General features: G+C 40.2%; 1 protein-coding gene across 1 annotated transcript in view; it reads left to right on the forward strand.

Moving 5' to 3' along the window:
* The window catches only part of LOC149150393 (ABC transporter F family member 3-like), a 371154-nt gene extending 346628 nt beyond the window's left edge, over positions 1 to 24526 (forward strand). The window contains exons 15-18 of the mRNA XM_089438575.1: positions 6102 to 6189; positions 6308 to 6393; positions 23972 to 24034; positions 24141 to 24526. Of these exons, the coding sequence (XP_089294701.1) occupies positions 6102 to 6189; positions 6308 to 6393; positions 23972 to 24034; positions 24141 to 24263 (360 nt within the window). The 3' untranslated portion in view covers positions 24264 to 24526. The remainder of the gene's footprint in view (positions 1 to 6101; positions 6190 to 6307; positions 6394 to 23971; positions 24035 to 24140) is intronic.
* Positions 24527 to 24902: the final 376 nt, after the last annotated feature.

Raw genomic sequence — 24902 nt, forward strand, 5'->3', positions numbered from 1 at the left:
TTCTTATCCTGTGTCCATAAGATGGTGCGATCTCCAGAACAACGTATAGAGATCTCTAAACAAATTGAGACATATAAGATGGCAGGTGGCACATTTGGCTTTGAGATGGCTATCACTGATAGGACGATTAAAATGCCAGGTATTTTTTAGTTTGTAACTTTGTTTCAAATTTCATTGTCTCTTCAAATTCCATTTTTTTCTTATGTTTATTTAAAATTTTATTTGTAATTTTGTTGTAGATGCATGGTGGAATATGTATGGTGGCAGAGTACCCCTTTTGCAAAAGCTTGCCGTACGCATCCTCAGCCAAACATGCAGCTCCTCAGGATGTGAGAGCAACTAGAGTGTATTTGAAAAAATACGGAACAAGAAGCGCAACAGGTTAACACTTAAACATTTAAAATATTGCAAATTTCCAAATAAATTTTTGAATTCATTAAACAATATTTTTTTATAATATTAATTATTAATTATTATTTCATGATCTTTGTACAGGTTGGAGTCCCAGCGACTTAATGACATGGTCTACGTCTACTACAATCTTCGATTGTGGGTGAGGCAACTTGAGAGGACACCTGATGTGGATGCCATCTCATTGGATGGGATTGACACCACTGCTGCATGGAGGGTTGAGGCCAAGAGGCCTCATGGATTCTGCTGATGATTGGTTAGTGCAGGATGTAGTGGAGGAGGAGGAGGAGGAGGAGGAGGAGGAGCAGGAGGAGTAGGTGACACCGCCTACTCGGGCTACCACTGCCACCAGTAGAGGACGTGGTCTACCTCCTGTAGCTCCTACTTCTAGTTCTTCAGCTTCTAGAGCACATCAAACTCCACTGCCATTTCCACTAGCACAAGCACCAACATCTACATCTAGAGGGAAAGGGAAAGCTGTGACATTTTCTCGCAAGAGGGGCAGAGGAAATCAATAGGATTAGACTTTCATTTTATTGTATATGAGTCTATGACATTATGACATGATGAGATACATTATCATATTTTTTGTTGATATTTTGAGGCTGAGCTGGGACTCAGGAGTCAGGACTTACTATTCAGGACATGATTCAATGTTATGTGTGATTTTAGCGCTAGAAATGATATTAAACATCTTATATATTAGTTTTTTTATCATATTTATGTGTCAATGTATTTATTTTATGTTGTAGATGGTTTAGATATTAAAAAATTGATAAAAAATGAAAAAAAATAAATATTTTTGTACCAAATGTTTTTTTCCCGCTTTTTCCGCTTTTTTCCCGATTTTTCCGATTTTTTCCGCTTCATTCCCGGCGCTGATTTAATCCCGCTCGCGCTTTTCACAACATTGGTTGAGATTAAAGCATAATCACTAAAGTAAATAATTTACTTTTCCTAAGTTTACTTTAGCTTAATAAACCAACATAATAATTATGTTCTTTTTGTAAGTTAAACTTAGGCTAAGTTACAAAAACAACTTGCTCACACTAGAAAAAATTTCCAAGGAGACTTTGGGCGACTTCTAAATGCCTCACTCAAGCCTGTGCAGAGGTACCTTTTTGAGCTACAAACATCAACACTCTCCATTATCGAGGGAGGTACTTATGCCACTTGGAATTGCATATGCTACCATGACTACTCCCTTTGAATTGGAAGCCTTCCTTGCCATCTGGTTTGGAAACATTCTCGAAATATTGTTGTCCTTGGTCTGGTTCCTAGAAGCCTTTCGCGGCTAAACATCTTGTAAGGTCATCTTGTACCAAGAGACTTTTTTGATAGATTTGGAGGAATTTATGGGCTGCTCCTCCCCTTCTGAACCTGAAGGCTTACTCCTTTCGAGTTGCTCAACCTTCGAAGCTACTTTCTTCTTGTTCGTTGTCACTACTTTACTTCATGCCATTGCTCAAATAGGCTGGCCCCTTAGCCTATACATGTTGCTCTCCCTACCTCCTATGACATGTACCTCATCAAAGCTAGATCCCCTAGGTTTGATCAGTACCGTCCCATCTTGGAATGCCATGCAAAACCTCTTCTTCTCCATCATAAAGACTTAAAGAAGACTTCATTTGCGTTCTGACACCCACAACATGCCCTTTAGTTCCATCTTGCCTCCTAACTTGAGTTGGAATATCATTGTTCCAACCCTTTTAACTGCATGTTTGGTATCAACACCAAACTCTACATGTTGTTCTATGTCCCACTAGGTCGAGTTGTTTGCATACTAAAGAAGGCTTTGTATGGACGTCGAGCATGGTATTTTGGGATTGATGGATATCTGATGAGTCTTGGTTGATCTTGTTATCATATGACTTGTTTTTAATGGGAGCAAAAGGACTCACATGACAGAGGGAGCCACAGTGACAGGTTGATTTTCCCTCCATGATAGAGGGAGCAATCAAGCCCTACTTCAGTGTCAGAGGGAGTTGACCTCTGGGTTTGAGATGAAGGATCTTGGTTGGATATATTACTTCTTGGCACTAGAAGCATGGCAGAAGCCAAGTGAGATCTTCCTTGGTCAAAGGAAGCATATTATCATGATCCTTCAGATATTTGAGATGATGGATTGCAAGTCCATGTCCACTCTCATTGTAACTAATCTAAAGAAGCTGAGTGGCAGAAGGAGCAATTGGGACTACCAATATGACCGAAAAGCAACTATGGTAATGGATCCAGTAAAGGAAGTTGGTTAGTTCATGGTTAAGCTGAGGCATGCAACACAACATGTGGTGAGGACGGACATGATATAGTTGGACATGAATTGAGATATGTTTCAAATATTGAGATATGTTTCAAATGATGAAGTACAACTATAGGGATACATAGATTCAAATTGGTCAGAGTGTTGAAGACAAGAAAAGCGCATTAGGATGATGATTTAGTTTGGATTTTGCTTGGGTAGGAAGCAAATAACTGTCACACTCAAGATTGTTGAGGCCGAGTGTATTGAAGCTTGGTTGGCGAGTTGTGAAGTAGTGTGGCTTCAAAAGTTGCTCGCAAGGTTGTTTGATCAGATGGATTCTGCTTGGGCAGGAAACAAACATCTGTCGCACTCAGGATTGTTGAGGCCGAGTGTATTGAAGCTTGGTTGGCGAGTTGTGAAGTAGTGTGGCTTCAAAAGTTGTTCGCAAGATTGTTTGATCAGATGCTAGAGACAATCATGATGATAGGTTGAAGCACATTGAGATCAAGTACTGAAATATGGTATAGATGGGAGTAGTGAGGCTCCAATGCATTTCTACAAATGAGCAGGATCCCTGACATTCTCACAAATCCTTTGTCCTGGGATGGAATTTTTATACTTTAGGGACAAGATTAGAGTGGTTGAGAATGCTTACCTTGGTTAAAGGGAGTGTTGATGTTGTAGCATCAAGGAATGTAGATTCTACCTATGTTAGGATATTGACCGGTCATGGGAATTGACTGGAGGCCATGTAAATGTGGCTAGGGAGCTTGGCACATATAGCATCAAGACCTAGAGTTCCCTGATCATATTGCCAATGGTTATTTGGCTAGTGGGTTGAGTGAGTGCCTATAGCATTGGGCAAGTAATTTTCCATTCAATAGCATGTGACGACATGTGGGAATGGTAAATGGGCCCAGGGTTTCACCATGTGTTAGGGGGTGCCTAATTCCAAGTGACGACTTGGTGGATTGGTGAAACAAGGACTAGTCTTATGTTAGGGGGTGCCTGACCAACCAATGGGTAATTGGCTTGTGGTTGACTAGATCCTTTGCAAAGGGGATATGTCTAGTGGGTGACTAGATTCCTTTGCATGACGCTGATGCAGGATGCTTTCCACATAGTTTTGGTATAGAACATGGTTGGTCTTCATCATTTATATTAGCCCTCCAAAATCAAAAGAAATGATAGATATGAATTGTATTTCAAGTCGGTTTCGAAAGGGGGAAATTAAATTTCAGTGTTCCACGGGGTCGCGCCCCCCCCCCCTGGGGTTCGAGTTTCCTAGCTCCCTCACGCTCCGGGGACTTGGGGATGTCTCCCTACGCTCCCAAAAAACAGGGTACGCGAGGAAACTTGAAAGGGGTTGTTTCCTCCATTTTTGGGGCCGTTTCCTCCAATTGGGGCCGTTTCCTAGGCAAAAGGGGTCTTGAGGGGTCGTTTCCCTAGAAAAAATTCGCAATTTTTTTTATGAAACAAAAAAATTGTAATTTTTAATATTTGTTGATCGACTGGGAAGGGTTTACATTATGTTCATTTCACATTTCATTTTCAATTTGCTCCTTCATTGCACTGAACACTGCGGCCATCGCCAAGCGGCCTTCTGTCTGCTCTTTCGTTGAATGGAACACTGTCGCTGATGTATCAAACTTGACTTTTATATTATTCAATATTCGATGTTCATAGTTGTAAGTGGAACATCAATATGGTTTAAAGTTTAAAGTTTAAAACTTTGACAATTATAATTTTATAATTTATTTTCATTGTGCATTGTTAGTAAGTTAGTAGACTAGTAGTTACACTGTACAATTACAAACTTACATGTATGATGTATGATTATAATTTATATGATAATGATATCAATGATCATGCGTTTTGTTTTAAATTTGTTTCAATTATATGATTTATCGATTTATATTTTATATTTATAATTTTTTAAAACCTTGACGTCCCCCCACGTTTCCTAAAAATTGGTGGGGAGCTTTTCCCTAGGCCGCTCCTGCGTATCCTTGTTCCCTCGCTTCCTCATCCCGGAAACTTGGTGGAACATTGTTAAATTTTCGAAATTTAAATTATTTGTTTGCACAAAGTCAAGTTGGCTAGCATCCTTGTCACACCTATTTGGGCTCATGAGATGACTATATATATGTTATTTGTCCTCAATTGACCAATTCGGACCACTCAAGCATCATACCTTCTGTTCATCTATGCGAAGGAGAAAGGAGAGAAACAGTCCGAAGTTTGACCAGTCTAGTCCAAGCATTGACCAAGCATCTTGTCTCTGTTTTGACTCTGTTTGATTTTGCACGTGTGGAAAAAGGCCAAAAATTTTCTAAGCATTTTGTTGGGCAGCAGATGGAATTTTCTGTGGAGCATGAGGCCGAAATTCGGTCTAGTTGACCAAAGTTGACAGAAATCTCTGAGCAGATGTTTGACAGGATATTGTGGACAGTTTGACCAGGTTTGACCTGGGCCTTGTTGCTGGTCAGTTTGACTTTATTTTGACTGGAAATATCAGATTGTGTTTCTTGTTGAATTGGATAATTTCTCTAAGAAAAGGTTGCTGGGTTTTTCCCTAGAAGAGGGTTTTCCCAGGACAAAACTTGTGTCTTTGTGCATTACTGTTCTATTGTCATCTCTTCTGTCCTATTGCATTTTATGGTTGAATTTCTGAAGTCTAATTGCTTAATGATAATCTGGAAGTGCTAAGATAATTTTCAATATCATTAGAAGTAATTATCAGTTCCAGGAGTAGTGCTTGTATCTATTGCACTTGAAAAATCTACATGATGGTGGTGGTGACATGTAGGATGACTGTTCGTTTTATTTGGCTGACTAAAAAGGTAGTCTAGTCTTGGATGCAACCAATTGTCTAGATGTTTTCTACCTTTGACATCAAAATGGAGGTAATGGCGACCAAATGGAGCATGGTGATTAATTCCAAGTGTGATGGAGGAGAGCAATAATTAGTTGTTCACTGAAGACAACACATATCCCTTGGTCACCTACCTAAATAACTAGTGAGCATCATTGTTAGTGAACAAGGGTTTTAGTGTATGGATGAGTACCCATATATGGCCTTCATCTGGAACAAAAATTCTGTAATTGTTAGTTGAATTCTTTCTTGTAAAAGTATTGATGTTTCTCATTGAGTGGGTTGGGCAGGGGTGAATTCCAACATTATAGCCCAGCAATTAAGCAACTGGTATTATCCTTGTTATTCCTCTGATCACAGTTTATGTAAATTTTGTATTTTGTATTAGAATCTTGGCACTCTTCAACTTTATAGTAACTGTCTAGAAGATTTTCTCTCCTTTCTTTTAATTTATTGGAAATTTCTATTCGTTGTTGTGTTAATATACTTTTCAAATATGAGTTGCTAGTTTCAACTTGTTTAAAATTTGTGTGCTAACATGATGATTGAACTTTGAGTTGTGTATGCATACAGGGTGTCTTAGAACAAAAGCTAAGGGCACATTTAGGGTCGTTTGGCATCACAGGGAACCTTGCACTTCAACCCATGTATACATTGTCAGGTACAGATTGGCGTGTTTCATATCACTGATTGGATTTTTAAATTATAGTAAAAGTTAGATTGCAGTTAGATGTCAAAGAAATGTATGGAGTTTTAACACACTATTGGTTTTTGTTTAGGTGGTCAGAAAAGTCGGGTAGCTTTTGCCAAAATTACCTTCAATAAACCTCATATTCTTCTGTTGGATGAGCCTTCAAACCATCTTGTGAGTATAGACTTTCCCTTACCTTTGTGAATTTCCTATGTTTCTTATCGTGTCCGTTCAATGATGAATAGGGTGTACATTTGTTCTCATACAGATTTACATGGTCGATACTATGCACTTTTGTTTATGCTGATTCTATGTTATAAGCATCCCTTTTTGTGATCTCAATTGTCCTGAGAGATTGATGCCCTTGTTGAACAAAGAGCAACGCCTTTGAAATCTGCTTCTGAATGCAAGAATCCTTAGAACTAATTGTCTTTAATCTCTCTGAAATTTAATCTTCTTCTGCATGCAAGAACTTTTACCTGAGATATGTTGATCATGATGTAGAGTTGAAATATTCAATTGATGAGCATGTAGACCCATTTTTCGACATGTAGTTAGACCTACTCATCATCATATCAATAGAGTGATCATTGATGAAACACTCAACTTTGTATTCATAATCGTCCTTTTTGTATAAAGCATGATGCATCATGATTTCAGTGTTTAGATTTATAAATTATCTAATGATTTCAGTTCTAATGTTGTGATTCATGAATGGTTTTGGTTTTAATCTTTGAATATGTTTTCTAAAATTTAAAAATATTATTTTATTTTATGTATTTGTATCTGGATCTCAACTTTCAAAAGTATGGTGGATCCATATACGGATATCTATTCGTTTCCATTTCTTGGTAACTTAGCCTTTCAGCCTTGGGAATTCCTCATATGCCATGAGGAGGGGTTGCATTATTACCTTCACAATGATTGATGAAGAAAAGCATCTTCCAACACTCTCCTCTACATCTACTTCTATATTTAGTGCCAAGTAAAAGTCTTTTCTCTTTTTTAGCTTTCCCTTCTCGAGTCTCCCTTTCTTACTCTCTTTTCATTTATTTCATTTGTATCACATTATCTTTTAGTTGTTAGGGGTAGCCTTGGCACTCCCAAATTATGTTGTAATTGTCGAGTTTTATAGATTTTCTAATTAGATAATTACTTTCCAATGATTTCTTCATTAATGCATCATAAGTCACATTCATCATTAAACAATTATACATAGAAAATATCAATAGTAAAACAATAATGACAATAGGATATTGAAGAGAACCAAAAACTAGAGACAAACTTTTACCCTGGGAAAACCTTAACTAAGGAAAAACCCATCAATCTTTTCTTAGGAGAGATTCTTCAATTCAACAAAAATTACAATCTGAGTTTCATAAGACAACTTGGGAACTCCTAGGGCTAGTCCAACCCTTCTCCCATAAACAAAAATTTCTTTTTCTACCTTGCTAGTCTCTCCACATGCCTAAGCCAACTCAGTCTTCTCTTCTTAATGCCTGAAGCTTCTCGGTCCTCTCTAGACCTAAGGCCTGGTCTCAAAACAAGTTGTTTTCTTCCTGTTGCTTATCTCGACTATCCAAAATTTAGGTTGAGGTCTCTTCTGCTTACAAATTGAGGCTCTCAATGTCCTTTAGGGCTTCAGCCCTCCCACAGGCACATATATAGACACAGGAACTTCAACCCTCTTAACTCAAAAATCTTTCTTTTTGCATGAGTGAACAAAGATATTAGTAGATGATGATCCTTCAAATTGATGATTGAATGGAGTAGGTCGAGTGCTCCTTTTATATTGATTTGGAGTATCCCAAGAGGGGTGATCTTAATTTGGGCCGACTTTCCTTTTGGAGGAAAAATTCAAGATTTAAATTCATTTTTCATTAGGAGCCGACTTGAGTAACTCAATTTTCCTTTTTTGAGCTGACTTGAATATCAACTGAAGCTACAATAAAATCAACACTCCCTCTTAGCTAGGGGGGTATTCACCTTGACTTCCTCAGATGTACATTTTGTTGAAACAATTTCTCCATGCCAAGAAAAGATTGAAAGAGCTTGCTATGTTGATGTATCCATCCACTTCGTGTTCTATTCCAACACCATGTGGAAAGCATCCTACATCAGCATCATGCAAAGGGGTCTAGTTACCCACTAGTCACATCTCCTTTGCAAAGGATCTGGTCACCCACAAGCCAATTACCCATTGGATGGCCAGATATCCCTTGACACAAGACTAGTCCTTGTTTCACCAACCCACCAAGTCGTCACTTGGAACATTGTCAGGTACCCCCTGACAAACAGTGAAACCTTGGACCCATTTACCATTCCCACATATTGTCACATGCTATTGAATGGTAAAAATACTTTCCGATGCTATGAGGCACTCACTTAACCCACTAGCCAAGTAACCCTTGGCAATATGGTCATGTAACCCTTGACTGGGGGAGCACTTCGGGCCATGAAGCTCACTGGGTCAATCTCCCTACTCAAATTACATGGCTCCTAGTCATTACCCATGACCTGGTCAATACCCTTGACTTAGGGAGAATCTCTGCCCCTTGATGCTACAACATCAACACTCCCTTTAACCAAGGGAAGCATTCTCAACCACTCCAAGCTTGTCCCTGAAGTAAACAAAGTTCATCCCATGACAGAGGCCTTTTGAGAATGTCAACAACCGACTTGTTTGTAGAAATTTATTGGAGCCTCACTTCTCCCTTCTATACCATGTTCCGAATGTGTTGGTACCATGATCTCAATGTGCTTCGACCCGTCATAACGGTTGCCTCCTGCACCTGATCAAGCAATCCTGTGAGTATCTTCCGCAACCACTCTGCTTCATAGCTTGTCAAACAAGCTGCAATATATAGATGTTTGCTTCCTTCTTATCCAAGGTATCATAGCAGAAGTGAAAACCACATCTCGATGTGCTGCTCTTGTCTTCAATACTTCCTACCCAATCAAAATCTGTGAATCCCTGTAGTTGTATTTCATCATTTGAGACATATCTCAATCCATATCCAATTGTACCATGTTGGTACCTCAACACGTCCTATATTGCTTGTCTTAGCTCAACCATAAGCTAACCAACTTCCTTCATTGGATCGATCATTATAGTTGCTTTCAGATCATTCTAATAGATTTGTTGAGGCAATTTTGGCTGCTCCCTCTGCCACTTATCTTCGTTAGATTGGTAACCATGGGAATGGCCATGTACTTATTGTGCATCATCCCAAATCTTTGAAGAATTGTAACAATATACTTCCTTTGACCAAGGAATATCTCACTCGGCTTCTGCCATACTTGTAGTTCCAAGAAGTAATGTTTCAAATCTAGATTCTTCATCTTGAACTCAAAGGTCAACTCCCTCTATTAATGAGGTAGGGCTTGACTGTTCCCTCTGTTAGAGTCAGTCTAGTAGCCCTCCATCAGCGATCAAAGCTCTTTGCATTTGCATAAGTAGGTGTCTCATCAGTGTCATCCCATTGCATTCCATTAGGCATGCCATAACCCTGATGGAGGAGCTGGTGTCTTTTTTCCCCTCTTGGCACTGCTGGATCAAGTTGTTTCAGTCAATAAACTCTTTCAAGGTTACTTGTCTTGTCTTGAGGTCAAAAGTCCTAGGTCTAGGGTTTGGGTCCAATTTGTCTTTAAAGTCAGGTCTTTAAAAGTCAATAAGTGCCCAACAGGCCAGAGGGATGACTATCAAAGTGTTTCTTCAAAAGATTTCATCTTGTACAACTAATTTTTACCTTGGATTTAAAAACCCTGTTTTTAAAGCCCAAGGTCATTTTCTTAAAATTTTGTTAAAAATTGTAAAAATTCAAATTTCTTTGAAAGTCAGCATGCAGCCCTGGTCCCCTTTGCCAAGATTCCTCAGAAGCTATCCCTGCAAAATTTTTCAAGAAAAACATCAATTCAACCAATTTCAGGACAAAAGGAAACCATAAAGTCAGCAGTTTTCAAATTTTAAAAAGTGTCATGACAAAAACATTAGAAAGAGGGTTTAAAATGAAATTAATTTAAAACAAGACTATAAAGCCCCTTTCTCCCTCCATTTAGTCTTCATTGTGCCTTAAAGCAATAGAGAGAATCGTTTTGAAGAAAATTTGGGCAAGTTTGTCTAGTCTGCCTGCGCGCGACCCATTGAGACTGGCGCGCGACCCGTTGGGCGAGCGCGACCCGTCAGGCTGCCCATTCCAGTTCAGAAATTACACAGGCGCGACCCGTTGAGGGCGCGCGACCAGTGGGGCAGTGCGCGCGACCTGTTGGGAATTCCTTTGCCAAATTTCGCCAGTAAGCTGCTAAATCACTCCAGATTGCTTCAAGGTTGCAGGTAGGCCTCCCATCATTCAAATACATTGTTTGCCAAAGCTTGAAAAGCATGAGAATGTATTTTAAAGTCATCATTTTGAAATAATGAGTCCAATGTATATTTGCTTAAGAAGGTCAAAGTGTTGGTTGAGCTAGGGTTTGTCTTGTTGTTTTCAAGGTTATCCTTTTCACCCCCCACTTTTTCCCTACATCCTATTTCCACCTCCCTCATCATTTTTACTCAATCTCTCTACCAAAAATACTAAAAGCCCTAAAACCCTACCTCTATTCCTAAAAATCAAGAATCTAATCCTAAACCCTGTTTCTCATAAAAATTGTGCAAATGATAATTGTGTGATGGGGTGCATCATGATTCCTTCCCTTAAACTCCCTATTTCATATATTTTTCCCAATTTCCCTTAAAAGTCTCCCTTCCCTAACATTTCCCTTGTGCTATTTGTCCCCTTGAAACAACATTTCAACAATTAAACTAGCAGATTTTTTAGCAGAAGCAGCAGTACATTCCAGCCACTTTGTTCTCAAAACCATGTCAGAAAACGAGACCGACTATGAGTAGAGTGATAACCGTGAGTCAACGCCGGAGGTTGAGGTACAAAGGAGGCCTCACAGGGGTGGTAAAAGTGGTCACCATAAGAGAGAGGAGCCCACCTCTTTGACTGATTTGCAGGCTTGTCCAATGGCAGTCACATGTTTTCGCTATCTGTCATGCTATGAATTTTGTGAGAGGATCTCTCAAATCCAGCATCACAGGGAATTGGCCCGCTTGTTTGTTTTACATTTGCATGATGGGCATGTGAACCTTACAGGGGTGGATTTCACATTGACACCTGAGATGATTGCCCAAGCAACGGGGATACCTAATGTTGGAGAAGTGTGGAACAAGCGCACACTGTTGGATAGATTTCAGCATGAGTCCTACATTAAACCTGCCTTTATGAGACACATGACTGGTGTAGTTCCTTTCAGATTTTTGAGGGATGAGTATGTTCCCTTGATGAGGCTTATCATGCGCTATTTCACCTGTGAGGGCAGATTTTCACGTGTGTTTTCATACCATATTCGTTTGTTGATGCATTTCACACGGGTACGGATGATGAACATCCCTGTTTTCCTATGCCAGAATATTGAGAGGATGGTGCCCTTGGTGCAGAGAAGAAGTCCAGCACAGCAGCACAGGAGCATCTATCATTATGGTTTGATCTAGCTTGTGGTCATACATCAGTTGGCTCAGCAGGGTATCCCATGGGAGGATTTTATCTCTCGGGATTTTTTCACAGCATCAACATCATCACCCCCTGAGGTTGTTCATGAGGAGGGAGGGCCTTCACAGCAGCATGATATTCCTGAGACCAGACATGTCAGCTCTCCTCCATTGGTCACATACCAGAGAGGCCACAGGGCCTTATTTGCAGCAGCTCGGCGAGTATTTTCTCCACATCAGGTGGAAGGGGTCTCGCCGTCTTCATCAGCTCAGCGAGTGTTATCTCCACACCAGGTGGAAGGGGCCTCATCTCCGACAGCAGCACAGGTACCAGAGAGAGGCAAACAACCCAAGATTGATGAGGGGCCATCAGGTGTTCCAGGCATAAAGGTTGTTGATCTTGACATAATTTCTCCTAGCCTAGAGTCAAAGGAGATCATTCAGCACCTTAGAGCTGAAAATGACTCATTGCAGCAAAGATTGGACATGGCAAATTGGACCATCACCTACTTGGAGCAGTGCAACAAGCAACTTGAGGAGGAGCACACTCTAGATGAGTTGCGGAGGATCCATGAGGACCGCAACTTGGCACGCAAGAGACCCGGTGACTTGGTGCCCGTTGAGCGTGAGGCTATGCTTCTACGGGTCAATGCTCATTTGGAGAGGTTGGACTCTTGAGGGAGAAGCTACTATTGTACTATTCATTGTATCTCTGCAGTTTTGGCAAAGGAAGAAAGACCAGGGAAAATGACTCATTGCAGCAAAGATTGGACATGGCAAATTGGACCATCACCTACTTGGAGCAGCGCAACAAGCAACTTGAGGAGGAGCACACTCTAGATGAGTTGCGGAGGATCCATGAGGACCGCAACTTGGCACGCAAGAGACCCGGTGACTTGGTGCCCGTTGAGCGTGAGGCTATGCTTCTACGGGTCAATGCTCATTTGGAGAGGTTGGACTCTTGAGGGAGAAGCTACTATTGTATTATTCATTGTATCTCTGCAGTTTTGGCAAAGGAAGAAAGACCAGGGTTTTGCAGTGTTTTTGGGATTCCTGTGGTTACATGTATTGATGGTGTGTATCTCTTTGTACTTGTAAATTTGTTATGTGATCCATCATATTACTTTCCCTTCTGCAAATTAGGCGAATGAAGTGTTAAAGTAGAATTCATGATTGTCATGCTCTGCTTTTAAGTTTGCTTAATATTTATGTTTTCATTTGTCTAAAGAGAATTCTTGAAGGTTTCTTGCTCTCTTTAGCTCTTCACCGGTCATTCCTATCCATCCACTTAATTTAAAGGCATCAATACAGTCTCCTACCCTGCCCCAAAGAACCCCCTGCAAAAACTGTCGAATCCCCGCACCCAAAATTGCCTTTTCCCAACTTTCCACCAAAACCCTAAAAATCGCAAACCAAACCTTTTTATCAGTTTACTAGCCTAAAATCAGTGTTCTTTATTGGTTATCTCTGCCTCGTTTGAAGATCTTTGTCGAGATAGACCGGAGAGAGCCCTCTCCTGCCCCGTAGGGCTAGCTACGAGGCTAAGTGGTTTGATGTTGCCTTGAAGTTTACCTTTCTCAGCCTGAGGTGAAATTTCAAGCGCTAACACCCTCCATCATGGAAGTAAATCATCTTGCCACTGATGCTCCCACTACGACATGAGTCCTACTCCTGTAAAAAACAAGTCATATAATAACAAGATCAACCCAAACTCATCAAATATTCATCAATCATGTCTGAGGTCCATACAAAGCTTTCTTCAGTTTGCATATGTGAGATTCCTTCTCGTGTACCTCAAAGCCCTGAGGTAACTCTATGTACACTTCTTCAATCATTCTGTCGAGAAAAGCGGTCTTTACATCCATTTGATGTAATCTCCAACAAAAGAAAATAGAAATAATAGTTCTAACAGAAGTATACCTGACAATAGGAGCAAATGTCTCCTCATAGTCCTTTCCCTCTTTCTAGGAGAACCCTCACGAATTTTGTTTGGTACTTCTCTATGTTGTTGTTTACCACATACTTGATCCACTTGGAAGTCACCATAGACTTCTTTTTGTTGGAGAATCAAGTAGGGAAACAATTAAAACAATTATCCTTCCTTAATAACTTCTTGTGAACTTATATTAGCTTCTTATTATTCTTTATTAGATTCTTTTCATCAAACAATTATCAAGGCCATAAACCATGAAGATCATAAAAGACAATGGACATAAGATGTAGGCTCCAATCTAGGCCAAAACCCCTCCAAGGGGAAAACCCAAAAATAATTTCTTCTCTTCTTATAGAATCAGATCAAATAAGAAATCCAAGACCCAAACACCAAGACCAAGTCCACTCACAAGCCCCAAGTCAACCCTCCTTCCAAGCTTTTCCAACAAGTCAAAGTCTCCACAAGTCAATGATGGTCAAACCCTTCCAAAGTTGGTCAAACTTCAGATTTTGGCCCTTGCAACAGAATTTCGGCCTCTTGCAACAGACCTACAATTTTTGGCCCTCCTGCAACTCTGAAATTTCGCACTTGTGGGAGCTTTTAGGTTAGATTTCCTTCTCCTTTGACCTAGCTTTCTCTCTCCTTGTCTTTTTTGCACATTTTCCTCCTCCTTTCTCAGGAGATCGAACTTGCTTGATGTGTGGGTCAAATGAAGTCGGGCGGCTCTTATATATACCCATCTAAATAGGTTGAATTGCCCCAAACAGGGCCAACTTGAAGAGGGAGGGCTGACTTGGCTTTGTATGGACAAAAATGATATTTTGACTTAAAACAAAATTCTTTTTCCACTTTCTTATCAAACTCCAAATGGGACTTGACTCCAAGATGTATGAAAATTATATTTTTGACTTGACAAACCCTAGAAGCATGAAGAACATGCTTGACCTAGTAGACAAATCAATTCGAGCATGAAACCCATGTTTAAAATAATAATTCTTTTTCTTCTTTTTACAAAAAATATACAATGTCATAAGTACAAAGGTAATTATGAAGACCCAATCTAGTTACATTTTCCAACACTCCCTCTTAACTAGGGAGGTATTCATAATTACATAGTCACTACAAGGATTCTCTCAAATTGAAATATTCTCATAAGGAGAGTTGGATTGATAAGCCATTCACAAGCATCTACATCATAACCAACATTGTCAACATAGCAAGGCCTTGACTACCATCCTCTATCTATCCACTAGAATAGAGCATAATGCTGGGAGGTTTTATGTGAGACACCACACTACCTCTCAAGGCATATACCCCATTCAGATGTTCACTGGGTATGCCCTTCAAGGACTATTCTTATCTTGGATTCCTAATCCTCAAAGGATATCAATCCTTTTTTGACCACTTGTCTTCGATACCTTGTCCAATCCTCAAAGAGTGTCGGTCCATGGGATTACTTCCTATCTTGGATTCCCAATCCTCAAGGATTACCAATCCCAGATACTTATCCAATCCTCCATTCTTGTTCCTAGTGCCTTCACTAGACTTACGACTGTTAGTCCCAGTCTAGTGCATGACACATGGAGAATATGATGTCCATCATCACTCCCTCTCAACCAAAGAGGAGATCCTCATTCCCTCTTAATTAAGGAATAGATCCTTGATCCTTCTCAAACATTTAAGGAGACTTCTTACTCCCTCTCAATCATAGAGGAGATTCCTTACTTCCTTTTAACTAGGAAGACACAACCACAAGCCCTTTAGCTTGTCTCAAATTTCATTACTACATTAGTTATTGGTTCTTTCATGGAGATCTTCAAGTAGTTGCATGGCTTCTCTTTTCCTTTGCATCTCATCATATTGAGCTTTTATCTTTTTTGGATGTAATGGAGCCAAACTTTTTCTTTAATATGTGACAGGGTTCATGCCATCAACCTTTCATATGACTTTCCTCTAGTCATCATCAACGAAGGCGTTATATTGAGCCAATCAAAGTAGAGCTAGTCGTAGTTCCCTCTAATCATGAAAGTGATCTTCATTTTCATTGAGACATAAACATCAGGTTATCTTTTTGTAGTGCTACCTTTCAGTCCAAAGATGATGTAGACATCTTGGCCATATAATCCTCCAAGGATTGTCAAAGCCATTCACTCAATCCATGTATTTATTGAATTGAGTTCAAAACAAAGAATTGTAGATACACTTGCCTCAACTGCCATTATGCATTTCTGTAACATTCTTCCGGGTAGCAAAACCATATACCAACACATCAATATCATAACTACCTCATCATGATGGCCTTTTGTGAAGATGTCAGATTTTTCTTACTTGTTTCCTTTAAGATCAACATCCTTTCGCATGGTCTATCTCCATATTGTACAAAAATCCTTCTCCATGCTTTCAATTTTCAATCCAAGTGTCCATGGAATGAACTAATCAACAAGCTACAAAATATTCTCCTTGAAGTTGTCATTACCAATCTTCTTTCCAATATCATCATGTCTATGCCATGTTATCTTATGGAAGAGTCTTGATCTTTAGCCATTCCAAAGCATACCAAACTCCTCCTTCCAAGCATCAAGTAACCACATGGAAGACCTCTCATGCTCATGTTATCGAGCACATTCTTACGACCAACTCTTTCTGCAAGATTCTTGTAGACATGAATTCTACCTTCTAGAGAAGAGTTACTAAAGATATGAATACAGCCATCTAGTGATCTTTCTTTCAATGAGCTTGCTTCTATCTATATCGAAGATAAACTTCCCTTTATAAGAGGAGAAAGACTTTAATTCTGTCTTTCAAATCGTAACTTGACCATCATCATCCCTTCATCCTTCAAGATTATTGTTTCCATACTAAATGGAATATATATTAGTCATGTCATAATGCTTCTTCCAAATATTAAAGAACCTCTCCTAAATGATGGTTCTTATTGGAGGATCCTGGTGATCCTTTCTGCAAGATGACTACCTCTAACATTATGTTAGAAAATACTTGGATGAATTGTGATGTGCAAGATGGTCCAAATCTTCTCATTCTTGTCAGCTAGATGACTTCTTCCAAAGCAATTTGATCATGTAGACTCTAAATCCTCTACTATCATATGCTTCCTTCTATGATTCCATGTTTCAAAAAACGAAGACTATTCTAGAGAATGCAACGATGCATGCTACTCTAACTACTACTTTCTAATAAAAGAAAGACAAACTGCAAAAAAATCTAATAGAGATGGAGCTTCTTTCAATAATATAGATCCTTGAGATCTTCACCTTTCGGCTTCTTCTCAGGTTCTTCTTTTTCTTCAATTATGTGCACTCCACTTGTTTCCTTCCTTTTGTTGTTTTTCTTGTTTAGACAATCCCTCTTAAAATGTCCATATTCATTGCATCCATAGCATTGTATCTTGGACATATCTTGTTTTCCTTTGGACTTTCCAAACTTCCCTTTCTTCTTCTTGGATTTTACAACAAAGGCTTGAGACTTTTCATTTGGTTCAGTGTCATCCTTTGCCTTCAATCTTGTTTCTTCCAAGATACATTGAGCCCATAGTTCATTAAAGGGAGTAGTATCTTTTCTTGAGTAGACACTATTCACAAAATTGCTCCATTTAGATGGCAAAGCCTTTAGTACACAAGTAGTCATTTTTGAATCGGAGATGACTTCCCCAAGCCCCTACACTTAGTCCCTCAATTATGAGATCTTCATAAGACATGTGGCCATATCTTCATTCTTTGACATTCTTGTTTATATAGTTGATTCATCAAGGATATTTTCTGACTTGAGGTACTTACAGAGTACAATTTCACTAACTTATCATAGATTGCTTTAGATGTACTCAAATCAGCAACAAAGGGAATGGGATGATCCTTTATAGATTCAATAAGAATCCTTTGTGTCCTCACTTCTCCCCTCTTGTATCTTTGTAATTCTTGAGTCTCTTCTTTTTCTGGTTCAATGATATCGCCAAGAACATAGTCCATGAATTCATTTTCTTTGAGCACCAAATCAATCCTTTTCTTCCATTCTAGTAAGTTTGCTGATCCCTAGAGCTTATTGCTTTCCTTGCAAAACGAGGTCATTTGATTTGTATATTGAGACATGGAATGTAATATGGTACATACTTGTTGAATAGTGTCCTTCTAGAATCTAGATGATGCCTTCAACTTTCTTGATGCTCTCAAGATCTTTCAGGAGACATCAAAGACTTTCCTTCAATAGCAAAGAGTCTAGATAGATGTCTTTTCTATTTAGTTGATAGGAGTGGAATCAACTTTACAAAAAATGTTTAATTATGTGTTTTTGGGCCATATAAGGGACCCACACCCTTGGCCGCTTGAGCTTGCTCGAAACGACGTCTTAACTCATCAAAACATTGCATTTTTCGGCCGGAATAGCCTCGAAACGCCACATCTTTTGACCAAAACAACCTTGAAATGTTTCCGGTTGTACTATACAACATTTTGTAATCGCAAAACGTCATATGGTACAATTGATGGCATTTTGGTGAAGTTTGGGTCGAGTTTTAACATTTCAGTACAATTCTGGTACCCATATGCCACCCATGAAGGCGTTTTGTGCAACATAGGGTTGTTGATTTTGGATTGACTATACCAACTTGATCAGAGCTTTAGTGAGATTTGATACAAAATAGGTTATTAGATTTTACATTGATCCCAATATTGGCATATGACATTGAAGTTTAGGATCCATCCTTGGTGTGTCAAATTAGTTTCATAGTTAGGTGGTTGGATGTCCTTACAGATTCAACACTTATATTAGCCTAGAGTGATAGATGATGTGCAACATACAAGGGGAAATTGCATAAAATTATTAAATAGAATATATTTATTATTTATAATTATAATCTTCAAGTTCCCTCGGCGATGCAATCTTTTCAAAGGAACAATCAAATCTACAAGGAGTACAATCCCAAGGCCCAACTTTTAAAATTATAAGTTGCAACCACTGTCTCTATTGCTAAACAATGGACGTTGAGCCACACCTATGAATTTGTAAAGTCAAGTGATTGAACCCACTGCCTTGGCATGAAGGGTGGCATTTATACAATGTAGTTGTTCATAAGTTGCAACAACTTTATATTAGAAAGAACCATCTTTGGGTACAAATAACAACTTTTGTAATAAGTTTTGCACCTAACTACCTCGTCACTTGCACAATGGTTGAATTCATTACTGGTCAAGCCTTTGTCATGCCTATTCTAGTGTTTTATGTCGATGTTGTTATGTTGAGTCTCCAAGTCAAATCTCAGTGGACCTGACTTGAGTTTTGAGATCACCAAGTGTAGTTGGAGTAGACTTGGGCATTGAGTTAACTTTATCTCTCTGTCAATCCTAGGATGGATCATGAAGACTCCAATATTCTTTTGGCTCACTTTTTCCTTCTGCCTTATATATATATATATATATATATATATATTGTAGATAGAAATAGTTTTTCATATGCATAAATCTTCCAGTGTCAAGGCATAAACAAAGTTATTGCCAAGAAAAACAATGTAGATACAATTACACAAAATTTTGAGAATTATTCATTGTAATAAATAAGTTCCATAGTTCCATAATAATTGGGATGATAACCAAATAGGTGAAGCCCAGGGCTGGTCCCTTGCAAACATTCCTCATTTCTGTTGAAGTTTCTAAGTTTACTTAGTTAGAAACCCTCGTTGCACTCTATCTGATTTATTCATACCTACTTGTTATTTTTTCCCTTAACAAGTTATTTACAATGTAAATACTGAAAATAAACACTAGTGCATGCTCAACATGATACAGATCAACAACTAAAAGAAACAAGAACAAACACACCATATGACACCATTGTTTTTGGACTAATGTCCCCATAAAAATCCAATGTCTGAAAAACCGATGCAACTATCTGAGGGTTTTCTTATTAAGCAATATCATAGTACAATCTGGGTGCCGAAACTAGCCTACCCAACTGAGAATTTCTTTGGTAGTAATACCTCTCAGTTTCTGACAAATCTACTGGCTGAAACCTCGGATAATCCTTCCGGCAGCTACTCAGCACCAATCTGCCCCAGAAACCCTAGCGTCTGCCCAATCTGGACTACGTCAGCCTCTCCTACCCCAGCGTTGGCCCTTCGTCAGCCTATCTTGGCCTGCGTCAGCCCCATGAGGCCCTGTGTCAGCTCTCTGAGCCTCTGCGTTAGCTACACTGGCCTCTCTGGTGCTCTGCGCAGCACTTAACTGCCTCTACATGGCCTTCCGTGAGCACTGGCTGCTCCTGTGTCACTCTCTCTGGTTGCTCTGCTGCTCTTCCCGCACTATCTCTATCTCTCTGTTTCTCTGTACTCAATGCCCCTCAGTTGCTCTCCGATCACTGATTCTATCTCTCTTAGCAAACCTCTAGAGAATAGAATGACTGATCACTCTGGTGTATTCTTCAAGTGACCCTCAAGCCTCCTCTTATACTTTTCCTGTTGACATCTGAACAGTCGAGATTAAGTCCCTAAGCAATGGCTAAGATTAGATCTGGCTTGATCCATGTCTTTTGGACCACTATAACACAGATTCATATTAATACACATTAATATTTTATTTTTCCTAACTTTAGACTTAGGGACTCTATTAAAAATATTAATTATTTTAATATCTCTTGATTTGTTTAGAATTTTCCCAAACCCTTTCTGGGTATTAGAGATCTCATGTGCGCCAACCTCTCCACCAAATTTCGTGGCTAGAGCATATCCGATGCTACCCCAAATCAACACTTTCTCTTAGCGAGGACTGTGCTCTAGCAATACTCCTCGTTGAGTATTACTCTGATCATCCGGCATTAGTACCTATGCTGATGCTAGGCCTTCCTGCCCAACATCCCCTGCACTGCTGCCTTCTGTACTGCTACCCATGGTTCTACCACTGCCACTGCTGCATCTGTACGACAGCTCCCTCTGCATCTGTGCTGCTGCTGGTCCTTTCTCCCAACACTACATCCGCACTGCACCTCCTCTCATCATGTTGCATCGTGCCGCCCACTGCTGCACTGCAACTCAGTTACTGAGAAGTAAGTAACTGATCTCCCAACTGACCTCCCTGTTGGGCTAGAGACACCCACTGATGCCGAAGCTCCCTCTGTCGCTGACAAGTGCTCCCTCTCTGACTTTTGCTCTGCTGCAACAACTCTCCTGCATCTCGCACGGTTGCACACCTCTCTGTGTAGTCCTGCACTAGTGCAACACTCCTGTGCCTCTCGCACTGCTGCAGCTTGCTAGCCTCGCATTGTCTCGAGACTCCTGCACTGTAGCTCTCTCTGTCGCCCCATCCGCATCCGTTTCTACCCATCCAGCCAGTCTTGCTACTCCTCGTCAGGGCTCCTGTAGCAAGGTCTAATCCAAGAGGCTGGTTACCTCAAGGATCTTATCCCTCATCGCCTATAGTCCGTCTGACTACAACTCGATGTCTCCCCACTTCCGCTCAAGTGGCCCATGTGCACTCATGGCACAGTAATCGTATGTCAAAACTTCCTTCTCTTCCCGTGTTGGGGCTACCTTGGTTTTGGAAGAATCTCCCTTACTTTTCTTCCTTGGACACTGGGTTGCATAATGACCTAGCTCCCCACAGTGGAAGCACTTGATCTTGGAGAGATCTTTCTTCTTCCGCTTCTTCTGCTTTCCCTCAGATGCTAGGGCCACATCCTCCTCCTCCTGCTTGACCTTGATCCCTTTGCTGCTGCTACCTGTCTTCGACTATCGTCTGATCTCTTCCTGGCGAAGAGCTGCCCACATCTCGTCCCAAGGTGGGAGAGTCCCTCTACCCAGGATACTCTGGACAAATACTTCCCAATCTTCTGAGACAACATTCAGGGTTGTCCTCACCATAAGCTCCTGATCCGGTGTCGCTCCTATAGCAGTCAACTGGTCTCGGATCTCATTTAGTCCTTCGAGGAAGGTGTCAATCGATTGACCCTTCTTCATTTGATACGACCTCATCTGATTCTCAAGTAACATTCTTTTCTGCACAAAAGTATGTTGGTACATCTTCTTGAGAGCCTCCCACATCTCAAATGTCGTTTCCTTCTTGGCTATATGTGGTACCACATGATCCTTGACCTCATCAAGGATAATGCACTTGGCCCTCGCCATTGCCTTCTCATACTTGTCATTATCACTAGGGTTGACTGGGATAGCTATTATCTTCAAGGCGAAGTTCTTGACACGATTCCTATCAAGCACTGATAAGATTCTGGCCTTCCAGACTGTGAAGTTCGATGCTCCATCCAATCTATCTTGGTCTCTTACCCCGTTTAATGCCATGATGCTCCTATACTTCCCTCCTAGAAGCTCTCTGTTTGACTCCTTTGAGTCTCTATTTCCCGTCTGGAAGTTCTCTTCTGGAGTCCCTCTGAGTCTTGATTTCCCTTTTGGAAATCCTTCTGCCGCTTGTCCAGATGCCCCCTACTCTGATCGTCTTTGTGCAACTGAACTGCTGATCCAGGTTCCTCGGCTAGAAACCCTCGGTAACGACTCCTCTGGCCTTGCTCTGTCAGGTACTGTTTTGACTACAGTACCTCACCAACTCCACTCTGCAATATTTCTGCAGCCTTCTAGACCCCAACAACGGCCTCTCTGTGAACTGCGTCAGCCCCTCTCTACCTCACGCTGGCCCTGCGTCACCCCGGATGGGTCTGCGTTAGCCTTGGAAAGCCCTGCGTCAGCGCTCTGACCCTCTGCGTTAGCAATGCTGGCCTCTCTGAGGCTCTGCGCAGCTTCCAGCTTCCTCTGCGTGGCCTTGGCTGGCTTTGTGTCACAATCCTTGGCTTCTGTGCTACTAGAAACAATTTCTGTCACCTCGAGACAACTGTTCTCTGTTGCTATTGCTCCACTCAGCTGATGTCTTTTAGTCCTCCTGTGATCTACAACCATGCTTTGATACCATGTTGAAGTTTCTAAGTTTACTTAGTTAGAAACCCTCCATGCACTCTATCTGATTTATTCCTACCTACTTGTTATTTTTTCCTTAACAAGTTATTTACAATGTAAACACTGAAAATAAACACTAGTGCATGCTTAACATATTACAGATCAGCAACTAAAGGAAACAAGAACAAACACACCATATGACACCATTGTTTTTGGACTAATGTCCCTAGAAAAACCCAATGTGGGAAAATTGGTGAAGCTATCTGAGGGTTTTCTTATTAAGCAATATCAGAGTACAATCTGGGTGTCAAAACTGGCCTACCCAACAGAGAATTTCCTTGGCAGTAATACCTCTCAGTTTCTGACAAATCTACTGGCTGAAACCCCGGATAATCCTTCCGACAGCTACTCAGCACCAATCTGCCCCAGAAACCCCAGCGTCTGCCCAATCTGGACTGCATCAACCTCTCCTAGCCCAATGTTGTCTCTGCGTCAGCCTATCTTGGCCTGTGTTAGCCCCAGGAGGCCCTGCGTCAGCTCTTTGAGCCTCTGCATCAACGACATTGGCCTCTTTGTTGCTCTGCGCAGCACTTAGCTGCCTCTGTGTGAGCACTAGCTGCTCCTGTGTCACTCTCTCTAGCTGCTCTGCTGATCTCTCGACACTATCTCTGCCTCTCTGTCTCTCTGTACTCAATGCTCTTTCACTGCTCCCCGATCACTGATTTTATCTCTGTTAGCAAACCCCGCTCTAGAGAATAGAATCACTGATCACTATGGTGTATTCTCCAAGCGACCCTCAAGCCTCCTCTTATACTTTTCCTATTGACATCTGAACGGCCGAGATTAAGTCCCTAATCAACAGCTAAGATTAGATTTGGCTTGATGCGTGTCTCTTGGACCACTCTAACACAGAGTCATATTAATACACATTAATATTTTATTTTCCTTAAGTTTAGACTTAGGAACTGCACTAAAAATATTAATGATTTTAATATCTCATGATCTGTTTAGAATCTGCCCAAACCCTTTCTGGGTATTGGAGATTTCATGTGCTCCAACCTCCACCAAATTTCGTGGCTAGAGCACATCCGATGCTACCCCAAATTAACAATTTCAACTCAAGATTATCATTTGATGCTTTCTGTCTGGGATTGATTTTAATTTTTAACTACTTGGTGGTTTCCACAATTATGTTTATGAGATTATATTTATAAAATAATACATGATATTCACTTTTGGGTAAAGCTGTATTGGTGAAGTTACATACTAGTAACACAAACAAGAAGGTATTGCCCCTTTTTGTTGTGTTTCCCAAGTATTGTCATTGTTTGTGGATGCTGTTTTAATGGAAGCGTGTTAATGACGTAGAGTTTTCTTGTTGCAGGATCTAGATGCTGTCGAGGCACTTATTCAAGGACTCATTCTCTTCCAAGGAGGGGTTTTAATGGTATGCTTTCATTGTTGTCAAACGTTTCTCTGTTAACCTCTTTTCTTCATATGCTATACTTATTATAAGGTTTCTTCCTGATACATTGATTTTGCTTGATCTGCAGGTTAGTCATGATGAACATCTAATTTCTGGAAGTGTTGATCAATTATGGGTGGTATCTCAAGGAAGAGCAACACCTTTTAATGGAACATTTCAGGATTATAAAAAGACCCTCAAGGCAGCATAGCGAAAGGCTTAGCTGTAATGATATTCTATTTCATTTAAAATATTTCATCCATCGTGTCAAGCAGATTTACATGTAAAGTCTACACATCTTGCAATCCAGATACAAAGCCCCGTGGGGAAAGTCAACACACATATAATCAATTGATCCATTATTTTCATTCTTTAATGTGAATGCTTTCAAAATTTTATCTTTTGTCTTCTTTTTATATGTAATATCAGCTCGCAGATGATAATATTAATTAGCAGCATCTTATTGGTTTTTCACTCTTAGGGGACTGTGGATGAGTTACAAGTTGTCTCCAGTAAGAATGGCTTACATTTATAGTCTATAGATAACTAATAAAAACATTTGGCAATTCAAAAGTCAAAATTTTAATATTAGGGTGTTTCCTTCATTGTTATTCGTCCATTATGAAGGAAGACCAAAACCACAGCTGAAACAGAGTGTGGATGTAAGTGTAGAACTTAAGTATTGAAGAGTAGGCTGGGGGAAAAGGTATCTGGATGAGTTATACCATGACATATATGCCTTATCATCGGATGCCTTGCAAGTATCCATGACACTAGAATGCTTAACATGTTCAAAAGGTTGCACTAATGCATGAAAGTGGAGAGTAGTAGAGTTTTTCTTTTGAAAGGT

The sequence above is a fragment of the Pinus tabuliformis genome, chromosome 9, assembly GCF_031772625.1.
Source record: "Pinus tabuliformis cultivar Carrire ecotype Pingquan chromosome 9, CPIR1, whole genome shotgun sequence".
Lineage (NCBI taxonomy): Eukaryota > Viridiplantae > Streptophyta > Pinopsida > Pinales > Pinaceae > Pinus > Pinus tabuliformis.